Below are 24635 nucleotides of genomic sequence, written 5' to 3' on the forward strand. Positions count from 1 at the left end.
TGGGGTCAGTTGGGGGGAAATAGGGGAGGGGCGGTGGGGGGTGGGAAGCTGGGGAGAGATAGCAAGGGGAGAAATGCCAGATGTAGGTGATGGGGAGGAAGGCAGCAAATCACACTGCCATGTGTGTACCTATGCAACAAATTTGCATGTTCTTCACATGTACCCCAAAACCTAAAATGCAATAAAATAAATGGGAAAAATATATATATATAATAATAATTTGAAGGATTTTTTTTCCTTACATTTGCTTATTGTGCTTTTATTGGAAATATATCTCTTGGCTTAGTTGTAGACAATTTTCTGCCTTGAATTTGAAAATTACTCTCAGTTAACATTTATTTAGTAAAGAAAATGCATGAATAATCTAATATAGTAATACTCAACACAGTGCTGTGGCATAATCATTGTTGATAAATTGCTGGAGTATTTTTTCTTTGAGTTTTGTAAAAACTTCAAAATGCAAAGAGTAATAATAATCCTACAATTTGGTAACGATGGGCTTATACCTCTGAGAATGCTGACATATTGAAAACAATCTATTCCTTATATCCCTAGGCAAGAAACAATTATTACAGTAAATTAATACCAGGTTTACTGACAAGAATTCAGGGCCTGAAAACTTGTACCCTTCCTCTTCCCCAACCCCTCCACACCATTAGGAACATTTAGATCATGGGCAGAGTGTCTATGTTTTCAGTACAATACGTTCTGAGAATTGAAATATAGTGGTTACAGAGTGGACATTGACAGGACAAAATTTCCCTTACCTTTTATTTTTAAGTGGGAGTGACATGTACTGCTGTTGTCATCTAAACCATCTCTGATTTGATTTTTTAAATAGCATTGATTATTTTTTAACATAGAAATTGTAAAGAGGAGAAAAATCGCTCAACATCCAATTCTTAGAAAACCCCTCTTGCCAATTATAAATTAAATGTTTCCATGGCTTAAAATGTCCATACAGATAGAAGCGAAATGAAAAGCAAATGTTCCCTTGGTTTTGTTATCAGATTTCTGATTCTAATCCACCTGGGGACAGCCCCAGGTATGTTCCTAAGAAGACACCAAACTTAAGAATAAAAGAACGCTTCTCAAGAGAAACCTAAGAATTACAAAGGTGATAACGTGTTAACATAATGTTCCTTGTAAAAATGACCTCTGGATATTAAGAGAAGGTGGCAGAAGAACTATAAAATGCTGAAAAGTGATGATCTTTTATGAAGTCAGAAACAACTCTTAATGGGCACATTTGAAGTTATCCTAAGAATTGCAAAGAAAGCTTCACCCTGTTTTTCAGACTGGTAGATAAGTTATGAACAGGGAATCAGCAACACTTCTCAGACCGTGCGGGCATGTGTAAAAACTAAATCACAGAGATTGGGGGTCAGGTGACTGTATCAAAGTAAACTAACTGCACAATTTTTTTATGATCAGTTTCCTTGTACAATTTTATAATACTTTTATAAAAATGTTAATAGATTTGAGTGATCTCTATGATATCCATCTGGTAATGAGTTTTAATAATATATACTAGCCAGACTTTCATATTAAAATGTGTTTGTGTTAAATCAGTACTAGGATTCATATCTTCCCACCATTGAATGCTTAATGATAATGTGTGTGTCTTAACCTCATTTAAACGAGATCATAGTATCTTTCACTTCTTAAATATATTTCTTATTCCACAGGCCATGAAAGTCACAACACCTTCAAGTGTCCTGAAATCACCGTGGGATTATGACTTTTTAATTTATGATGGTGTCGTAGACAATACAGCCCCAGACTTCTTAGCATTCAAGGAACATTTTAACTTAGCTTGGGGAGGTATTTTTTCTCTCTTGGAAAATGTCACGAAGTTTCTCAAGAACTATGCAATACCAGAAGTCAAAATTAAAGGGAATCATTTGGTAGCCCTCCTTCCAGAGTTTGAGCTGAAGAATAAACTTACCAGATATGACTTTCTCTCAGTGTTAGAGGACCCAGCTCATGTTCAAATGCTGATGAATCTTCCAGGCCAAAGGTACAAGGGCCAAGATGGAGAGACGGAGGCTGCCATAAAGATCCAAGCCACATGGAAATGCTACAAAGCAAGAAAATTCTTCCTCATTCATCGCCAGCAGAAGTGGGCATCAGGTGTGATTGCCATTGCTTGGCTGTTGCATTGCCATAAGACTCGACTAAAGAAGATACTAAAGGAATCACGTCAGAGACACCTGGAGAATTTCCGCATTCGAGCCAAGGTTCACAAGGCTGCCAGCTGTTAAGGCAGACCTCTTTTTCTAAACATTTCATGCTTGAGTGATTGCAATAAGTCGTCTCTTTATCTTCCCTTTCTCTCTCCAAGTACCCTCCTCCTTCAGACTCTCTTACCTTTCACTCCCCTCAACGTATGATGCACAAAACCTACATTTGTTTGTGCATCATATTTTAGCCCTAATCAGGAATCTGGCTTTCATGCCTGCAAAATCTGTTGCAATTTTTCTATAGAAAAAAAAAAAAGTCCCTTCACTTTGACTATGGTAGTTCTGTCAGAAAATCAATGTTTTAACTACATTACCTTTTCTCCCTATATATACCTTCTGGCACTTTAATTTGCTCAGAAAAAAAATTCTCTCTTGTCTACATTGCTGTCACCACTTTGTCAGAAAGTATTTAAGTTTGCAGACAGCCTTTTAATTAGTGCTCACAATTTCATTTATGTTTGCTTTCTCTTTTTTTTCATTCATATTCTGTTAATTAAGTGAGCTGCCTCTAATCTTCCCCTGCCAGTAGCATCATGTAGCCACCTAATTAAATTAATTGGGGAAGATGTTTTAAGTATGTAATTAAATCAATTAATATAATTTATGCCTGGCTTAACTGTACAGTGGAAAAACAGCTGAAGTTTGACTAGATGAATCTACTACAGCTTCCTGTCACTGATCAATGCTCTTCTTGATTTTTAGCATCTGGCAGCCAACTGGAATCGCATCAGGACCTCCAGGAGGACTATTATCCATATCCCGTCATTAGGTATAACACTTTTGCCTGCAAATCTATCAGCAACCTCTATTACCCACCACATTATGGCTCCTTGATTGAGTTCAAGGAAGGCCCCTTGTTTTATTCAAATTGGTCTCGGCAGGAAAATGTTCTCGACATGATGGGAGTAATAACACAGGGCCCTCGCTCGAAACGGCGTTTAATTTGGGGATTAAGCAAATAAAGTCATTATGTGGGGGCTGCTATTCAGTGGAGAGGTGATTTGCTGTAATTCGCTTTCATCTGTATGAAATGAACTAAAAAGTTGTATTTTTCCCCCTGAAATAACAGATAATGTTTTCGATCTTCTTTAATGACAGAAGAACACACGCTTGTGTGTATTGTTGCTGTTACGCCAATAAGCCAGGATATTGCTTGTACACTGTTTTTAATCAAATGTGCAGTCAAAATGATAAGCTACATTCTCTGAAATTATTTAGTTCTAATTACGAGCAGATGGGATGCTTTATTTGCACCTAGGGCGCCTGAGCAAAAGGAAATGCTGTGTGAACAAGAATAATTAAGAAGTTGAATAGTGTTTTTTGCGCTTAAATAATCTGCAGTTTCATGTTAATTAGCACTAATGTAATTATTTAATTACATTTATGAATTGGGGAACTTAAAAGCTGTTGTCTGAAACACACTGGTAAAGTAGGTATGCCAAAATGACATTGGGAATTTCAGAAATTTGCATTGGAGTTTCTTTTTAGGACATGAGCTGCTGTCAACATGTTTGGGATTTGTTTGCCTATTTTGTTTTGTTTTGTTTTGTTTTGTTTTGCGTCTAACTGGTGTATTAAATTTCCTTGGTGAGGTCACATTTCCTAAGCTAACTTGGTAGAGTTTTGACAAACAGCACAACGCATTGAATCTCCATGTTGCATTCATATAGCTCTTTGTTAAAGTCTTTTACGTAGAGCAATGCATTAGGTGATGTGTTGCAATAGAATTCTGGATTGCAGTGTATTCATGTTCATATGTGAGTATAACCAGTTTGTGTACTTATGTGTAGTATAGAAACATAACACATTTAAACAGCAATATGAAAAGAAAAAACTTTTACTATATAAATATAATTATTTTAAAATTAGTAAAATATCAGTAGTAACAAAATAAGACAATCTTTTCTAGATTCTGGAATACTTAGATCTAAGTACTTACAGAAAGTTAAGAAAATATTTGCACTGCACAGAGACTTTTAGTTTTGGTCTTCTTCATGGTTCATGAAAGAAATTTGTTTCTTCTTACGATCTAAGTAAGGTAAGACAGATCTGAATTCTTTTCTAAGTTAGGCTTTTGTTTTGGTGAGACTACTTTTACACACAAAATTAGTTCACACACAGAAATTGCACTTGTAATTGATTGCAACTGAAGAGGCTAATTGCAGACCCAATTAGTTGACTTGAGTCCTTCGAATAAGGTGCAAGAGCCTTTGCTTCTGCAACTAATTGTAGACCTGACCTGATATTATATGAGAAATTTTGTTTTGCTTTCTCTGTTTTATTCAAAATGAGAGGGAGAAACAGGGCCCCCACTTTGCAAAGTTGCTTAGCACAAAGGCGTGATAGACACATACTTCTTTACTCCTACACTCCCATCTCTGACCCTCCTAAAAATTTCCATGCAGTCTGCTCTGCAGAGAAGCTTGATACAAAGGAGTCTCTGAAGAAGTAAAAATTTGAAAGTAATCATTATGTAAACTGGGTAATAAAAAAAATTGAGTGAAAGTGCCTTAAAATTTCAAAAGGGAATATAAATTAAGTGGGAGTTCCCAGCACTTTGGGAGGATTGCTTGAGGCCAGGAGTTTAAGACCAGCCTGAACAACATAGTGAGACCCTGTCTGTTTTTTTTGTTTGTTTTTGTTTTTGTTTTTTTTTTGAGACGAAGTCTTGCTCTGTCACCCAGGCTGGAGTGCAGTGGGTGTGATCTTGGCTCACTGCAACCTCTGCCTCCCAGGTTAAAGCAGTTCTCCTGCCTCAGCCTCCGAGTAGCTGGGATTACAGGCACCCACTACCATGCCTGGCTAATTTTTGTATTTTTAGTAGAGATGGGGTTTCACCATGTTGGCCAGGCCAGGCTGGTCTCAAACTCCTAGCCTCATAATCCGCCCACCTCGGTCTCCCAAAGTGCTGGAATTAGAGACGTGAGCCACCATGCCTGGCTCGAGACCCTGTCTCTTTAAAAATATTTCAAGACTGGGCATGGTGGCTCATGCCTGTAATCCCAGCGCTTTGGGAGGCTGAGGTGGGTGGATCATGAGGTCAGAAGTTCACGACCAGCCTGGCCAAGATAGTGAAATTCCGTCTCTACTAAAAATATAAAAAATTAGCTGGGCACAGTGACAGGCATCTGCAATCCCAGCTACTTGGAAGGCTGAAGCAGGAGAATTGCTTGAACCTGGGCGGCAGAGGTTGTAGTGAGCCAAATCAAGCCATTGCACTCCAGCCTGGGCAATAGAGTGAAACTCCGTTAAAAAAATAATAATAATAATATTTCAAAAATTAGCCAGGCATGGTGGCACAGGCCTGTATTCCTTCTCCTGGGAAGGCCAAGGTGGGAAGATCACCTGAGCCCAGGAGTTTGAGATTACAGTGAGCTATGATCATCCCACTGCATTCCAGCCTAGGTGACAGTGAGACACTGTCTCTAAAAAAAATAAAATAAATTAAGTTGGAGAATAATCTGGTCAAAGAAGCTATAAATAGAAAAGATTATTTTAAATATGATATTAAAACTAATTTTCTTCTAGATTACTCATATTCAGTTTAAATAAACACATAATAAATATGAAGGTCTTCCCTAAGGTAGCAATGTTTGTTTGTTAACATGTTACCCCTTTTAAATGGAAACTGCCAATTATGTAATTTCTAAGAGATAAGAACAAGCTCAGATATTTTTCTCAATTGAGCATTTCTCAATTGCACACTTTCAAAAGAGAACAGTATCTTAGATCATATACTATTTGATTCTACAATCTGTGGTTTGGATTTTATAAAAATGGCTTGTGGACATTAAATTAAGCAACAACAAGCTTTCATCTCCTACCTATTCCACAGACAGAATTCTCAAACTATGTATATATTTTTAAGGATATAGGGCACCCTTTTTTGTGTACCACATCCCTGGGAGTCCTTAAAGAAGATTTCAGCTAGATGCCACAAACTTCTTTGTCTTATGTACCAGCGACTCATCTATACAATTCATAAAAATGAAGTGGATAGGTGGGGCACGGTGGCTCACACCTGTAATCCCAGCACTTTGGGAGACCGAGGTGGGTGGATCACAAGGTTAAGGGATTGAGACTATCCTGGCCAAGATGGTGAAACCCCTGTCTCTATTAAAAATACAAAACTTAGCTAGGCATGGTGGCACGTTCCTGTAGTCCAAGCTACTCGAGAGGCTAAGGCAGGAGAATTGCTTGAACCCTGGAGGCGGAGGTTGCAGTGAGCCAATATCATGCCACTGCACTCCAGCCTGGCGACAGAGCAAGACTCCATCTAAAAAAAAAAAAAAAAAAAAAATGAAGTGGTTAAGTGAAACACATTTTTTTCTCTAAGTATACTGCAAGAAAACGAATCTATTCAGTCTAGTAATTTCATTTCCAGAGTTGAGACAGATTCTCTAGTCAAAATCAGCTGGTAGGATTGTCTGCTTCAGGAAGGCATTTAACACAAGTAGCAGCCTTGTCCTCTTTTTCTCTTTCCATAGGAAATCTGCTGTAGAATTAGCTCTACAAATAATTACACCATGCCACTGGCCAATTGGGGCTGCACTAACTTGTTTGAACCCTTCAAATGAAAGCTGAGTAGCTGATAACTGCATAATATGTTGTAGTTGTAAGTGGTCCGTTATTTATGCAGTTTTGCACGCATGGGAATAATTGCCTTTTCCAAACTGGTGATCACAGAAAGGATGGCCTTGCAGTAATGTTTTTGACTACAAAATATTCATAAACTATTTTAAAATCTATGGCTTGATAATATGAATGCTAGGACAGTTAAACATTGTGGAGTAACCTCTTTGAAAAGAGGACTTATGAAACTTGATCGTTAGATATTTCAGGTAGTATTCTTAGATATAACAAAAATTTTAGCTATTTTTAACCCACAAGAAAAGTGGCATGCTGCTGTCAGAAAAACCTGATTTGCCTTGTAATTTTATAAGATGATACAGAAACATTTTTCAGAGTTTATAGGCTGATCTCTTAATTGGATATTATGTATTTTATCATCTTTATTAATGAAATATAATTATAAAAAAGTAATCTACAGTAGTTCTTAATAGGAATAAAATATTAGGATCTATTTTAAACAAAATCTATCAATCAAATGAGAAAGAACCTCAAGAATCCTAATTCTTCTAGAAAAACCAGATGCCTAAATAAAACCTACAGACTAATTTTGCTCCCAGTTTCTTTGGCCAAGTTATTTCCTCCACTTTTAGTTTAACCCCTGTGCTGCTTTACTGTAGCACATCACTTGGTACTATGTGTAAACTCAGTTGCTTTTTAAAATATATTGGCATTAAATGAGATATATTTTAAGGATATAGGGATCTGCTGCTGTGAGCAGTATATGAAGCCGCTGCCAGCCAGTTAAACCCCCAGGGATGAGTTTCCACTCTCACTTCTCCTCCTTTAAAGTAAAAGGAGAGATATTGAGGTGGGATTTTTTGTTTATTTGTTTTCTCCATGTAATCTTTTTTATTTCATTGCCAATTGATTTGATGACTAAAAATATATATAGTTCAGTTTCATATTTTCCCTCTGTGCCCTATTTCAGCAAATTATTCTTGGGGTTAAAACAAGTAGTGGTCTTCAAATGCTTCATTGCATAAAAATTGTGCATCCTGTTATTGTGAAGTTCATGAAATAACAGCATTATTCAGCTCATCTGTACTTTCACAGAAGCCTAAAAGAAAGGTTAAGGAAACTTACTTTTGTGTGCAACTGACCATGTGCTGAACTGAAAGTCCCAAATGCTTATGAGATGCTTCCTAACTCCATGCTCTTCCACCAAGAGATAAAAGCTTGAGCTCACCTTCATTTGTGAACAGGAGCAGAGTGGAGGATGGCAGCCCAGGGCATTAGATCTGCAGTCACACTTGTACCGTGCCTCCACGCACATTGGCACCTTTCTACTTTCTCTACTATGAGCTGGAGTCACCTGATACCCAGTTCAATGCTGCTTTCTACTTTTGACAGCTCAAAGACAAGATAGACTCTCTTCCTTCCACCTCAGACTAGAAAATCTAGACTTCCAATAAAATCTTTTCCATCTTCAACATATATTTTGGCAAGTAGTATAGAATCCATAGTTTAGTTATGTTGTTGCCACACTAGATCCTTGGTATAGATGTACTGCCAAGACTTTCCAAACAGTGTTTCCCGGAAATATCCAGATTTTTCAGAATTAGGAACAAGTACACTTAAACTTTAAAAATGTTTTATAGCCCAAATTAACACATATTTGTATTCACCTATGTAATCGAAATGTTTATGCTGGTGAAATCAGAATTGGTCCCATGATCTTGTAATATGAAATTACCCAGTTGGTCTTGAGCTATATGATGTTGTACCATGAAATACAGAAACAACGTTGAACTGAGTATCAGGTGACTCCAGCTTATAGGCTTTTCATGAGATCTATTAATATTGGGATATGTTGTAAGAAGAATTTTGCATATACCAAGATAAAACTATGAAAGATAGGCTGGGCGCGGTGGCTCACGCCTGTAATCCCAGCACTTTGGGAGGCCAAGGCAGGCAGATCCTGAGGTCAGGAGATAGAGACCATCCTGCTAACACAGTGAAACCCCATCTCCACTAAAAATACAGAAAAGTAGCCGGGCGTGGTGGCACATGCCTGTAGTCACAGCTATTCGGGAGGCTGAGGCTGGAGAATCACTTGAACCTGGGAGGCGGAGGTTACAGTGAGCCAAGATTGTGCTCCTGCACTCCAGCCTGGGTGACAGAGTGAGACTTCATCTCAAAAAATAAAAATAAATTTAAAAAAAAAACACGAAAGATAAAATCCTTTATTCTCACAAAAAATATTAAAAGCCTTTGTTCATTGATTCTCAGGACCCCTTTACACCTATGATTATTGAAGACTCTAAAGAACATTGGGTGAAGTGGGTTATATGTATCATTATTAACTGTTTTAGGGGTAACTTTAAAAATATTTATTAACTTTTTGAAAATAATAGCCCGCTATCAACACTAACCTAAATAACATATTTTTGAAACATAATTATTTTCTAAAACAAAAAAAATATAGAAGAGTAGGATTCTCTGACAGGTCTGAAAAATTAATAGAACATGGTTGGATTCTCATATCTCCTTCTGTATTCAATCAGTCATAATATGTTGTTTTGATTGAAGCACATGAAGAAAATCCAGCCATACGCAGATAAGTGTTTGGAAAATGGAAGAATATTTTGTATATTTTATAGCCTTTTCAGATAATTTTGTATATTCTTCTTTGACTTTATAGTAAACTCAACAATGGTAATTCTAAGTGATAGTTGCAATATGGATTCTACAGTCATATTAGTAAACTTTTTGTCTTTTGTAACTTGTAAGAGAACAAGATTGAAAAAGGCAAAGAACATCTTAGTATAATTTTGAAAATAGTTTTGACCTTGCAGACCCCTGAAAGGTCCTCAGTATCCCCCAGGGTCCCCAGATCACAATTTGAGAATCACTGGTGATATGATTTGGTTCTGTGTCCCTACCCAAATCTCATCTTGAATTGTAATCTTCATGTGTTGGAAGAGAAGCCTGGTGGGAGATGATTGGATCACAGGGCAGGTTTCCCCCTTGCTTTTTGTGTGATAGTGCGTGAGTTCTCACAAGAGCCGATGGTTTTAAAGTGTGGCACATTCCCCCTCGCTCACTGTCTCTCTCCTGCCACCATGTGCAGAAGACCTTTGTTTCCCCTTCACCTTCCACCATGATTGTAAGTCTTCTGAAGCCCCCCCAGCCATGTGGAACTGTAAGTCAGTTAAACCGTTTTTCTTCATAAATTACCCAGTCTCGGGTAGTTCTTAATAGCAGTGTGAAAATGGACTCGTACAACTGGCTTTAGTTGCATGCAGTGCTATGCTAATCACTGACATAAGTTTAAACAAGGGAACTTCCTTACTTTTTTGAAGGGGAATCCATTTGGCCCATTTGGTTTGAGGGTGTTTTCAAAACTCAACAAATGTATTTCTATGTTTTCTACATCCTTATAACAAAATTCCCTAATCCCCTTCAATAGCCCCCAAAAAACAACTATCAGTTTTATTTTAATCTAACTGGCAATGGATATACTATCTAAATAACCCAGATAGAGTTGTCTCTTGCTATCTTTTGGGATCCCACCGTCTAGTGTCTTGTGCTTTCACACTTGCGTAAGTAATTAAAACCTGGCTACACCACAGTGTCTAGATCACAGTTCTTTATTATGACAAGATGCTGATGTGCAGTCATTTGTGAGGACACATTATAACGTGTCCTCTTATTTTTCTGCCATTAGAATACCAACATTTTTTTATGAATTGGAGCAATTCCAGATTATCTCTGTATCAATGTCACTGTTCCTCAGCTTGTATCCAGTGTGCTTTCTTGAGTAGAAGAGAAGGGGATGGAGTAAGCCTGAGTATGCCATGGGGAGGATGTGATGCATTGAACTTCACTGATCATGAGTTTCAAAATGAGGAAAAGGTTGAGAACAACTGCTCCAGATCAGCAAACTGAGGCAGGAATGACCACCATCCCAGGCTAGGGTGATCAGATGAACAACCACTACTTGGTAATCAGGAGTCTGTTGTTAACCTCTTCTCTGCCTTGAGTACCATTGTAAGCAATAGGACTTGGGAGACAAAAGAAACTAGGAGTCAACCACAGGGTAAGAAGCTGATGTTCCAGAACGTGTGGTCTGCTGCAACAACAGGGGCCTGTCACAGAGGCATGCACCAGTGCCAAGGGGACTTAGTCACTCAGCGTGGCCTTGCTCATGTTCTTGGGTTTCCGTGGCTACTGCGAAAGAAAAGCCAATTCCCGCAGGGCTGTGTTGCTGGATGCAAAGAGGCAATTAGTATCATCTGATAGGTGTGCATGCAGAAAGGGACTGGGAAACTTAGCGAAGGTAGAAGTGAGGAGGATAAATGATTGCCAGTGACCTTTGATGAGCAACCTTGGTTCCATGGAGGCCCAGAAGTGGTAGCTGAATAATTTCAGAGAGGCAGCTCTCAGGTAACCTTCTTTAATGTAGAAACAATAACGTTTCACAACTACTTATGTGAGAAAAGATGGAACTCTCTATATCAAACTAGGAGTATTTTGCAGGAAATAAGAATGGCCGTAAGAAAAGAGGCTGTGTTCCTTTCTGCAGTGATGAGGAAGAGAGAGTGCCTCTTTCTGCTAGTGTTGTATTATTCTGTGCTAATGAGGACCTTGAAAAAGCTACACATCCCACTTATTTTTTGAATTCCCCAGAAGTTCTCCAGCTCAGAGAACCCAGTTTTAGAAAAGTTGAAAGAAAGCGGTGGCGGGGGGGTGAGGGGTTGGTGATGAGAACACACAGGAGAAAGGGCTAAGAATTTAAGGACAGGCCAGGCATGGTGGCTTACCCCTGTAGTACCAGCACTTTGGGAGGCCGAGGTGGGTGGATCACTTTAGCCCAGGAATTTGAGATCATCCTGGGCAACATGGTGAAACGCTGTCTTTACAAAAAATTTACAAAAATTACAGAAGTTAGCCAGGTGCAGGTGATATGTACCAGTAGTTTCATCTACTTGAGAGGCTGATGTGAGAGGATCACATGAGCCCAGGAGGTTGAGGCTGCAGTGAGCTGAGATCACACCAGTGCACTCCAGCCTGAGCAACAGAGTGAGACCCTGTTAAAAAAAAAAAAAAAAAAGGAAAAGAAAAAGATTTTTTGAGTAGGGGCTTCATACATGTTTCATTCATTATTCAACTGGAGATTTCACAAGTACCTGCTGTAACGTAGCTAATAGTCTGGTTACAGGAGCTAGGGTGGTACAGGTGAAAGAAGAGATGGACAGTAAAGTAAACAAGCCAAGAAGTATGTAATGACAAAGTGAGAAACAGGTGGTGAAGAAGGGGTGCACGAGAACAGTGAAGGGAGACTAAGAACTTTAGAAAAGGGTGGTCAGGCATACCCCTATGATGAGTAGGACCTTATTGCCTCAGTGGAGACCTAGCAATTCTCCTCTGCATCCCTCTCTCACTTTAAAGGACTCTGACAATTACATCTGGCCCAGCCAGATAATCTGGGATAATCTCTTTTTTTTAAGGTCAGTTGATAGCAACCTTAATTCCATTTGCAACTTGATTTCTCTTTTGTAACATAATATATATTACCTAATATATTCACTGGTTATGGATATTAGAACTTGGACATTTTTAGCTGGGCACAGTGGCTCACACCTGTAATCCCAGCACTTTGGGAGGCTGAGGCAGGCAGTGAAACCCTGTCTCTGCTAAAAATAAACACACCCAAAAAAATTAGCCAGGCATGGTGGTACATGCCTGTAGTCCCAGCTACTCAGGAGGCTGAGGCAGGAGAATTGCTTGAACTGGGGAGGTGGAGGTTGCGGTGAGCCGAGATCACACCCCTGCACTCCAGCCTTGTCTGTCTTTTATACATCTAAATTTCTCACAGGAGCTAATATGTAGTGTCTGAACTATATAATAATTTGTAGGTTTATGTGACCATGGACAAGAGACAACACACTTACCTTAAGTTTCCTTATCTATAATATGGCAGGACTGAGGTTGATCTCTCAGAACTCCTTCAGTGTTCCCAGTCAGACCCTGGAAGAAACCACGTCATTGTATATTATAGTCCAGAGCGTAATGTCTCCTTGTCACGAGGCATGTCTACTGAACTCCCCTAAACCACATCCTTGTTGATAATTTCCTGGTTAAGTCACGGTTATATTTAATATATGCTACCAGCATTGACGAAATCTTTTCACCTGTCAACACATGCACTTTATGGATGTACAAAACAAAACAAGCCTGACTTAAAAACATACTCACTTCCAACTTCTGATCTGCTGATATCATTATACATTGCATTGTATCTTGTCCATGTAGAATGGTGGCTGTTGTTTGTCACAGAGTCTGTTGTTGTTGTTGTTATATGTTTTGGAAACACCCATACCTTGTAACATTAAAATACCTTGTGTTTATACAGCACTTTACAGCTTACAAGATGTTTTCATACCTATAACTGCATCTGATTCTCTATAACAATGTTCCAAGATTAGCATACACTTCTTTAAAATGACTGTGTTCTGTGTAAGCATTTTATATGTCTTCTTGATCTGTGGTAACAGAGGTCCCAAGTAATTTGTTGGAAAACTGACCTCAAGCATTGGAATGGAGCAGACTTACTCACATGCTGCACATGCAGCAACAAAGTGATCAGACATCCTTTATATTTTAAATTGGACATCATCTTAATGAGACATACTGCCTTTTATCTTTACTTTTGAAAGGAAATGCAGTCATGGAATGCTCTCAGGCACTTTTCTTAATCACACTTTATATTCTTTAGGCATTTTCCTGCCTTTTTATAGTCTTGCTATATAAGTTATCCACAATACATCTTTCTAAACATTTGTTTGAATATAGATAAAATTATACATATGCAGAATTCCAAGTTACAATATTGTAGTCACACATAAAGACATCATTGGAGTTGTAACTGCCTATATTAGCTTTTATATGTGGAATGGTTCTATAAATTATTTGAGAGATTAATAATTTTTCAAAAATGATTCAAATAGCTCATTTGTCCTTCTGCCTCTCTTTTTAATTCTTGTCCAGATGCAAAGCAAAGAGAGACTTTTAGATGATTGTAAAGACACTTAATTTCCAGACGTTGTCTAGTGTTTAAACACTGACATCAAAGCAAAGAGCCAATTATCAAAGTTCATTTGGTCTGAAGCCCCATTGCCTGAATTGCTATAGTTTTCCTTATGCTGAAAAGGAAATGTGTGTCACATCTTGAAGATGTAGTGTATAAAATCACTTTATCTAGAGCAGTTTAACTTGAAACATGTGTTTGGGCTCACTAACCACAAGGAGGCATTGAAGCATCTCTTCAAAATGTGAAAAGCAATTTTATAAAGCAAAAAAAAAGTTGCACCTACAGTAGCTGAATTTCATATAAGCAATTATACCTGCTTGTGAGTATGCATACTTTTTATATTTTGATTTGCTTTTTAAATGACCTGAAATATCAGCAGAAACTGTTTTTGCTGTTGTTTGTGAGAGATTTTTGGACAATAGTAATCCATATGTGTTTTCCCTTCTGCTGCGTTTCCAGTGAAAACAAAGGCAAACTGCAGGACTTTTATTAGTACTGACAAAGTAATTGCATTAGCCCTTCTTGCCCTTTGAAGGTAAAAAGTTCTTTTGACTGTGAGCAGATGTTGATTTCTTTAGTATTTGAATTGTTTAAATACATATTGCTGACAGCAAGGGATTTATCTGAAATCTGTGTGTCACTTTAGAATGATTTTGCAACACATCTTCAAAATACCACATAGGACGCTCCCATTAAGAAGCCAAAACAATATTTTTTTAACCTGAGCATCATTTTCTTACACATCCTTTTAAACATTCATATTGCATGTCAGAAATTTTCTCCATGTTTTATCATCTTGATTCTTAGCAGCCTTGATGGTATTGAAAAATGCGAACCTCTCTGTTGCAGAGTATGTTGCTTAGCACATCTTCCAGAATAATGTTTAATTCCCCCAAGAAACAAGGACCTCATTCTTCGGGATTGGATTGTTTCTGTAAGATGCTTCAGAGAAAAATTTTTCCTAGAAATGTGGACTGTGACATTTTGAAATTCTCTTGTGCCATTTTGCTATATTGACTTGCTCTTTCTGGGTTTTAATACCTTGTTTGCTTTTTAGGGTATTCCCAGCCTGTGAGAGAACGTATTGCTGATTTCAACATACAGCAGAACATGCAGCTGGGGAGGCTGTGTGACATCTTAGGTACAGTAAATAGTGGTACACAAATGACTCTTTGGAATGTTTATCAGTGGATGTTGATAGAATATTTTTTGTTTGTTTTGTTTTTGCTTTTTTTTTTTTCCTCTACAAGGAAAAAGCTCAGATTTTAACTCTATTTACAGGGCAATTAAATGTTTTATTTTAAAAATCAGATTTGTAGTAAAGTCAACTTGAATTAAAAAATGACATTTTAACCAAGTTACTTGGACAGTTTTCTATATTCTCTTTGCTGCAGATTTGGATCAGCATTTCTCTCCTATAGACCAAAGTCTTTATTTACTGAATCTTGAAGTGAATGAAGTCAAAATTTCACATTTGTGTCAGTCTTGTCCCTTATAGTATCTGTGAAATGAGTGAAAGGTGGTATCAGAAATGAAGCACTGTGTTTTCATAAGAAGAAAAAGGGGAAAATGAAGATAGATTTTTAAAAGAAGCTTTTATATAAATATAGAGCATTGTGTTATTTGAATATGTGAACTGCCTTATGGAGGGAATTTTTAGAAAAACAGACCTTGATTGAGTCATGTATACATCCTTGTTCAAGTCAATTTCTGATACTGGTTTGGTCAGTTCTTAATCACATACCCATCTGGAGCCAGGAGAGAAGGATGCCTGAATGTGACAGCTTTGGTTGACACTGTTCAAGGCCAGGGTTCAGATTAGGCTCTAGAATATAGGTTGCAAAAACTAAGCAATATCATTGAATCTGTTTGTGAGATACTAGCCAAAAATTCAAGGTTACACAAAAATTAGATTTTTATTAGTTATCAAATAAGAACTTCTTTGTTTTGTTAAAATATAATTGCTCTGGCCCTTATTTAAGAAAAACTAGAAAGAATTTTAAATTATCAATGACCAACTTAGCTGGCTCCGTGGAATGACATACTTTACATGATTCATATATATTTCAGCATCATTATTATTTTATAGATGCCATTTAGCAGCAAAAATACATCAGTACTAGAAATTTACAGTGTCCTAAAATAATAATCGTAATTGCTTTAATCTATTATCTAGGCACTAAGATTGTTTTTCAGCATTACGAAAAAAATTTAATGACTTAAGATTGATTTGTTAATGCAAAGCCATTTCAACTAAAACTGCCTGGATGGAAACCACTGAAGTGCAGCAGAGGGCAGACTTTGCTCTAATTTATTCGAATTAATTTTTTTCTTTGGCTTTTTATATCCCTTTCTATATATAGTATAAGCCATCACCAAATAATCTCTTTATAAAAGATTCTCATTATTGGAAAAGACTTGAAAGTATTAGGCTTCTGTTTTAAACAACTCAATAATTCAGTCTGTCTCTACGTGCAATGGAATATTTTGCTTTTATGAACATTTCTAAGAGATTATGAACCAAATGCCTTTTTCTTGGTATATTGTCTTCATGATATAGCAATGCAATCATAAAATGTCTTCAAGAGGAGTAATGAAAGTTTAGAAATAGTAGTCAGATGAAAGCAAAGTACTTATGAAATAAAAACATGAATAAACTAGAAATATTTGTAATAATTTTATGAAAGAATAAGTAATTATCCTTTATGGTTTTTTCCTTCTTATTTGGGGTAAACAAAGATAATCCAATCATACTGGTAAGGCTTGTCACCAGATATTGACTATGAAGTCATGATTATCAGGTGGAGACCCCAGTGGCCAGTATTTTCAGTTCTAGATGAGTTCAGCAAGAAAGTGACTGATTACTGACTAGCAATCAAAGGAAGTTTCATCTTCTTATCAATTCCTTTCTAAAATTACCTGTCAATTAATTGTGAACATATGTAGATTCATGATAAAACCCACTAATACTGAATATTAGAGTTAGTGATACGTATTCCTTTGCCAGAAACCAACAGGAAAGGTGAAATTGGCAACATGATTCCTTTTATCATTTGTAACCTAGAAATTTTCTTCCTAAGAAAAAATTTATTTTTCATCTGCTGCAGTCTATAAGCTATTTTTCTTGTTTTTCTGCCTTACTCTTTCATACTTAAAAAAACAAAACAAAAACTTATTACTTTGAGTTTTAAAACCTCTATTGTAATTTGGTTAGATGCTAGTCTCTTCTTCAAAACAGAAGAGTTAGGATGACTAATGATGATTCAGCAATTGGTGCAAGTTATTTATTTTGAGGTTTATGTTTCAAAATTAAATGGGAGCCACGTAAATATTCACATGTATGGAGCACCTGCTCTCGGCCTAGCACTGGGCCAGTTCAGAAAACACCACCTCTAGGTCTCTGGGGAGGGAGATTTCTCCTGTAAGTCCTGCATCTAAGCATAAAAGATTTTCCCAACTTTCCGAATCTCTCCATAATCCCTTCAGTCAGTCAACAAGTGTTTATTGAATGACTCCTACATATTCCACACTGTACCAGGGCTTGGGGCAATATAAGAAATAGCACCAACATTGCCTTTAAGGAGCCTGGAGAGACAAGATCAATAGATTGGAAACAGTAGGCTAGAGCCACAGAGGACACTACTTCATATTAAATCTTAAGGTACTGATCAAAGGAAATGTAGGTGTGTGGCAGCTGGGGAGTCACTGTTGGCTAGCCTAGTCAGGGTGGGCCGGAGCACATTCACCCATCTGTGCTGTTTCTTGAGCACTTACTATGTGCCAGATGTGGCAACAAATACTTTCTATATCTTCACTCACTTAATACCGTCTAAAACTCTACACCCCAGGTGGTTTTATTCCCCTTTTTACAGGTGAAGAAATGAATGCTGAGCAAGGTTAAATAACTAGGATTTAATCAGTCTGTGCTGTGTAGATGTACTCTGTCAAACCGATCAGAGGAGTCTTAAAATCCCCTCTTGGCTCTCCTTGCCTAAGAAAACGTTTACAGTGCTCCCTCCTCTGAACTTCTCTAAGAACCTGTCTGTGTGCTTCAACTTGCCCACAATGATTGCTATATTTTCCTCCATGTCTAGCCAAGGGCTTTGCCCCTACAGATTAGTCAGCTATTTTGTAAATGAATGAATGAACAAATGAATGACTTCGTTGACTGCTGATTTCCTATTTATACTCCCTGAAATATTCTGCAGCATGGAGTAGATACTGTTATTTCACTATTCCATTTGGATGGGATATTTAATTAGGGTTTCTTACTATGTTACATGTAAGAAGCAAATCTTAAGAAGGAAAAATGTTAAATTAAGACAGTGTTTCCTTTCAACCAGGAATCACTAGACATACTATGTAAGTAATATACTCCATTTTGGGAATCAAGCAGGGGAGAGGTTGGTTTCCTGAAATAATCATTGCTGTGGTTATAAGCAGACCATTTATTTGAACAGGACATTCCCTGAATTTACCCTGTCAAGTCCATGCAGAATAAGAAGTTGCAATTTCATCAGCTTTCTAAAGTTAATAGCTCTGTTTTATAACTTACTGAAGTTAATGGAATAAATTTTTAAAGCAGTATGCAATTCCCATTGATGTTAATGGGTGTTGCATGGCTAAATCCCTATGTGTTATTTGAAAGTACATTTCCAAGGTATCTCACAGCCCTCCCTCTGAAGGAATCATTGCATCTATTTCATTGGTGGCAGTGTAATTTATATTTTCTTCAGAGAAATGCTGAACTGTAAAATAGCCAGTTAGATTGCTCATATCGTACAAAACCAATCTAAATTAACCTCAGTGTGGCTTTTGGATATGCTTTTTATTTTAAAGTATACAACATCAAGCAGATGCCAGAGTTCATAATGTCATTTACCTTCATACCAGTAATTAACATTGTGCCTGTTGTTTTTAGATGCCAATGTGAATGTCATCTACATCTGCTCCCATCATATGAATGACGAGCTAGTGCAGTATTACAAAAAAATCCTAAGTCTACATGCAGCTGTCAAATCGGGGAACCTTGAGGACAGAAGTGACCTGCAGAACAGGTTCAAAATTATCACCCCTGAAGCTGTAAACATCTTCCCTGTGAGTTTGTCTTCTAATTACTACGGCTTCAGGGATGCAGTAAAATTAAATTGGAAATTTTATAACTTGCAACGCTCTGGTACACATCAGTGAAATATTATTGCAAGTTTAACAGCTTTACTGATTAGACTACTAGTTGGCCTATAGGAAATAAATATTCCAGTTTAACTTTTAGACTTAGTGGAGCTACCCCTGCCCAGTTTCTCCATAGCTGTAGCCTAATTCCAGTTACTAGGTAGTACCATCAAGCAGGTGGATTTATAACATGTACCATTCCTTTTTCTTAATTTTGTGTGGAGGACACTAAGGCAGAGAAAGGCTGGGCCTGCCCACAGTCACAGAGCTAGTTAGGAACAGAACTAGAACAGGCCCCCTGTTTTCTGATCCACACAGGTACTCTGTGTTTTTTCCCCTGAGGGGAATTTGGCCTGATTTACCATATCAGATGGTTCATAATAAACAATGTTCAGGTTGTTGTTGTTTTTTTTAATTGCACTGATTTTTAGTGAATGGAATGAATTCTGAGTGGAATCCTATTCCTAGACAAGAGCCTTTGGAAAATTCATGGAATGATAAAGGCAGCATTCTAGAATAAGGCAGTACAAAACATGGCTTTAAATGAATTTCTCTACATTTTAACAAGAATTCAAACTTTCCATGTTAAACAGCCAACAGTTTAATACCTCATGGACTATGCATTTTTGAGGAGACTTTTTTTAGTGTAATTAAAATAAAGATAGCTGTCTCCATTTACAATTGAGATGCATCAAAGTCAGCCATCTATTTCCAAAGTGATTGCATGCTATACACATAGGGAACATCTATGTGTTGGGTGACTACCCATTAACACTTCAGATGTACCATTGTTTGACCAAAAAAAAAAAAGGGGAGGGGTAGCGGAGGGACCTAAGGACAGGCCTGCCAGGCTGGGGAAGGTTGCGATAGCATTTCTACTTTGCTGTTATACTCAGTGAATTGTTTTCAGGGTTTACTCTCTTCTACCAAGATGAAGATTTTATTTTTTCATAACTGGATGCCTCAATATTCCCTTAAAAACCCTCTGCTGAGCTTCGTTTCGTTGGCACTTTTGGCTGTGAAAGAGGAAGGCAAGGACAGGGGCTCGGGAAGCAAAAGAAAGGACAAGTGACAAATCACTCCCACTTACATACATTCTGGGGAACCTTCCAATATCTTCCACCAGTGTAAGAATTTTTTTGGTGCTTCCTAGTTATTCGTTGGCCTCAGTGACATAGTTACTATGGACATTAGGATGCAAGGAAGAAAAAGAACTACCATTCGTGTTTAAATTCCTGATTTTCTCCAGCCAAAAAATTAATCTAATGGCTGCTAGCTGCTAGTAAGGAGTTTCTGCACATCCGAAATACACATATACATTGAAGAGGCATAGAATGGGGAGGGGCACTAGATTGGGGAGAAGAAAAGTGAGAAAACTAAAAACTAACGATTTTCTAATTCTTAGCATACAATTTCTTTTTTTTTTTTTTTTTTTTCTTTTTTTGAGATGAAGTCTTACTCTGTCACCCAGGCTGGAATGCAGTGGCACGATCTCAGCTCACTGCAGACTGCAACCTCTGCCTCCCGGGTTGAAGTGATTTTCTTGCCTCAGCCTCCCGAATAGCTGTGATTACAGGCATGTGCCACCACACCTGGCTAATTTTTGTATTTTTAGTAGAGACAGGGTTTCAGTATGTTGGCCACGCTGGTCTTGAACTCCTGACCTCAAGTGATCCACCTGCCTCGGCCTCCCAAAGTGCTGGGATTATTGGTGTGAGCCACTGCGCCCAGCCCAGTTTCTCATTTGATTCTCAGAACAATGCAGCAAGATGGAAAGAGAGCTGTTTTTATCAATCTCCTTTTATGGCTGAGGAAACCAAGACTCATTTTCTCATTTAAGGGGACTAGTAAGGCCAGAGTGTCAACCAAAATCTCTCTACCCCAGAGCAATATCATGAGTTGGAATGACTGTCTTGCTCCTGGATGACCCTGTGGCCTTGGGCAAGCCCCCTTACCTCTCTGTTCCACTGGTCCTCATCTATAAAACGAGACAATGGATTAGATCATCTCAGAGTCATCTTCAACCCTGTCATCCTATTATCTGAGAACTGTGCCCTTGCTAGTCCACTCTTTGCCTTCTAAGCTTGAGACAGGCACTTTCAGATGCACAAAGTTACACACATAGTATAGGTTTTCATCTTTGTGAGTAGAAACAGGCAAAGTTTTAAGTACTTAACAGTTCTCCTCATAGCTCAAGTTTAAATTGTTTGAGTAATTACTCATAAGCAGTCAACTTTCTAAAAATACAAAAATTAAATTCTCACTTTCAAATCAGTTCTTTTTTATGTTTCGTTATTGCTTTTTCTTTTAAATGGGTTTGAGAAATTGTATCAGTGCTGATTTTCATTTAAATGGATAGCTATGAGATTTTTTTAGAGCATGCCAAAAATCTGTTTGTACATCTCTCCAAGTTACTATATGATTCTTGAATTCGTAATGGTAAAACGGGCTCTTTATAAAAGTCATCATGTCTATTTTTAGACATTTCAATGTTTGTGAAGACATTCTAAACAACTATCATTTATCTAGGGTCAAAAAAAAATCAGTGGCGATAAATTAAATGTAGCCGTCATTCTATGAAACTAGAAACATTTTAGATTTTGTCATTGGTGTTAATCCATCTTATGATACTGATGTTCTCCAAATGGTCATACAAGACCTGTGGTTAGTGATACATCCTTTGCCATCACTCATTCACATTTAAATCTTTATTAAACACATATCAAACACAATACTGTGACAGCATCTTGCCTGGAATATGAGACATGCCTGCAGATAACTATAATATAGAGTCGAGTAGAGTACTTGCCAATAGAAACAAGCTAACCTAGAGGAGACAGAAATCCATCCTGCCTGGAAATGTGCCCAAAATGCTAACATTAGGTTCTACTGCTGCATCTGCCATCCCCCTTCACATCTTATAAACCCACGAGACCTTTACTACTCCCTCGATAAAATGGGGAACTTGTAGCAGCAGTGACACGCCAATTGTGTTAACAGGGTTTAAATCCTGCCTCTGCTGTTTCCTAGCCGTGTGACTTTGGGCAAATCACTTGAGGCTCAATTTCCCCATCTCCAAAATAGGGATTGTTAATTGATTCAATGTCATACGGATCAAATGAGAGATCACATGGCAAGGGCTTTGATCTTGTGAACTTACCATGAGAAGACTGCTGCCCTGGTATGCTCTTCTGGGTGCCCTGAAAAGCCCACCATGGACGTCGTAGCTCAAGTCACCAAGACAGTTCATTTATTTTTTTACGTGTCTTCATTGGAATACTTTATGGGAAAAAGAAAAGAGTGAAATAAGGAAGAAAGACAGTGACTAGCCAGATGGGAAACACAAACCTGCCAGGTGCTATCACTGGCCATCGTCAGATGGAACATTGGGTTTCCTAGAACTGCATTCTCAGAAGTATGTTTTTAAAATGGATTTAAGGCCAGGTGCAGTGGCTCACACCCATAATCTCAGCACTTTGGGAGGCTGGGGCAGATGGATCACTTGAGCTCAGGAGTTTGCAACCAGTCTGGGCAACATGACAAAACTATCTCTACAAAACATACATAAATTAGCCGGGCATGGTGGCGTGCATCTATGGTCTCAGCTACCTGAGGGCCTAAGGTGGGAGGATCACTTGAGCCTAGGAGGTTGAGGCTGCAGGGAGCTGTGTTTGCACCACTGCATTCCAGCCTGGGTGACAGAGTGAGACTCTGTCCCCCCTTCCACAAAAAAAAAAAAAAAAAGATTTAAAATTATTGTAGAAAAGGCATATTTCATAGAACTAAGGAACTGGGAATAGAACACCTAATCTGGAGGAAGGGCCCAATAGGGGAAATCACGTAAATCCTCTTCTTAGAGTAGCTCTGTTTTTTTGCCTTTTAAAATTGTGGCAAAATATACATAACACAAAATTTACCATTTTAACCATTTTTTAGTGTACAGTTTAGGGGCATTAAGTGCATTCACATTGTTGTACAACCATTACCACTATCAATTTCAGAACCTTTTATCATCCAAAAAGAAACTCTGTATCCATTAAGCAATAAGTCCAAAAGAGCTCATGTTTTAAAGGGAAAGTTATTTCAGAGCTGGAAGGACCGTATAGACTTCTAATCCAACCCCTCATTTGAATATGAGAAACTGAGACTCAGAAAGGTTGAGTTTTCTAGATCACCTAACAAATTACAAATTCAGGCAGGACTGAAACTCAGGTGTTCTCCCGAGTTCCGTTCTCTTCCTCCCATACTCAGGAGTCACACTCTCCAACAATTTGCAAGCTGGTACATCTGATATTCCTTGAAACAATCACTTAGCATTTCTCAGGATTTTTATGCTGTGGTGAGTAGATAATTTTTCACTAGAACTGAGGGAGTAGATGCTAGCCTATAAAATCCCTTCAACTGCCTTGAGACTCTGGCAGTTTTACATTATATTATTTGCATGACATTTTAATGACTTTTTATTTTTATTTTTTATTTTTTTGAGACAGGGTCTTACTGTGTCACCCAGGCTGGAATGCAGTGATGTGATCTCTGTTCACTGCAGCCTTGACCTTCCTGGCTCAAATGATTCTCCTGCCTCAGCCTCCCGAGTAGCTGGGACCACAGGTGTGTACCACCACATACCTGGCTAACTTTTTTTAGATAGGGGGTTTTGCCATATTGCTCAAGCTGGTCTCAAAGTCCTGGGCTCAAGTGATCTGCCCGCTGTGGCCTCCCAAAGTGCTGGGATTACAGGTGTGAGCCACGGCACCTAGCCTGACTTTATTTTTAAGAAGATTTTCTCTGTAATAATAATTGTTAACATTTGTCAAGTGTCAATGCTGTGTATTATACTAAGTATTTTGCATTTGTGGTCTATCTTTAAAGCCTCAGAGCAACCCAGCAAATGGGTAATTTATATTCTTACTTAACAGGTGAAGAAACAGGCTCAGGGGGTCTAACTTGCTTGCCTACATTAATGGAGCTTATAAGTGATAGAGCTGGATTCAAAGCCAGACCCATTTCACTCCAAAGCCCCATCAGCTTCCCGTGTGCCACGCTGCCCTCTTCTCTAGAGGGAGGAAAACAATCTTGGGTTCTTTTATTCTGTCCTTGGGTAATGTCTTTCCCATGCCTATCTTCACCGGATAAAATCCCACCCATCCTTCAGAATTCACCTCAACCCCAACCTCTTTCCTAATAACAGTACTAGCTAACATTCATTAAGTCCTTATTGTATCCAAGGTACTATTATAAGTGCCTTACATGCATCATCTCATTTAATTCTTACAGCATCCCTATGAGATAAATACGATCATCACACTCATTTTACAGATGAGGAAACTGAGGCACAAGGAGAATGTGTATTTGCCTTTTCAGCTGTCCCCATCAGCATGCCTCTTGAGGACTCTGTAGATCCTTATGGCCCTTCCCTGCCCCGTCTCAGTTATGTGTTAACTGTGATTCGTGTCCCTACCCCTTGAAAGCAGAAACATGGTTGTGTTAGTTTTGGTGTGTGCTGACCATCTGGCTTTTTCCTCTGCCCCCATTAGGCTAGCTTGAATTATTTATTT

The 24635-nt window shown here is 38.1% G+C and overlaps 1 protein-coding gene across 4 annotated transcripts in view; it reads left to right on the plus strand.

The window, feature by feature from the left end:
• The window catches only part of IQCH (IQ motif containing H), a 265140-nt gene that overhangs the window by 139654 nt on the left and 100851 nt on the right, over window positions 1-24635 (plus strand). For 3 of the 4 annotated variants that reach the window (XM_017518946.2, XM_037735050.1, XM_037735051.1), the window contains 4 exons: window positions 1689-2240; window positions 2946-3012; window positions 14966-15049; window positions 18830-19005. In XM_017518946.2, the coding sequence (XP_017374435.1) occupies window positions 1689-2240; window positions 2946-3012; window positions 14966-15049; window positions 18830-19005 (879 nt within the window). Of the gene's footprint in view, window positions 1-1688; window positions 2241-2945; window positions 3013-14965; window positions 15050-18829; window positions 19006-24635 lie in introns of those variants that run through there. The other variant, XR_005198403.1, reaches the window with a different exon arrangement.

Source organism: Cebus imitator, unplaced genomic scaffold (genome assembly GCF_001604975.1).
Source record: "Cebus imitator isolate Cc_AM_T3 unplaced genomic scaffold, Cebus_imitator-1.0 Scaffold715, whole genome shotgun sequence".
In the NCBI taxonomy this organism is placed as follows: domain Eukaryota; kingdom Metazoa; phylum Chordata; class Mammalia; order Primates; family Cebidae; genus Cebus; species Cebus imitator.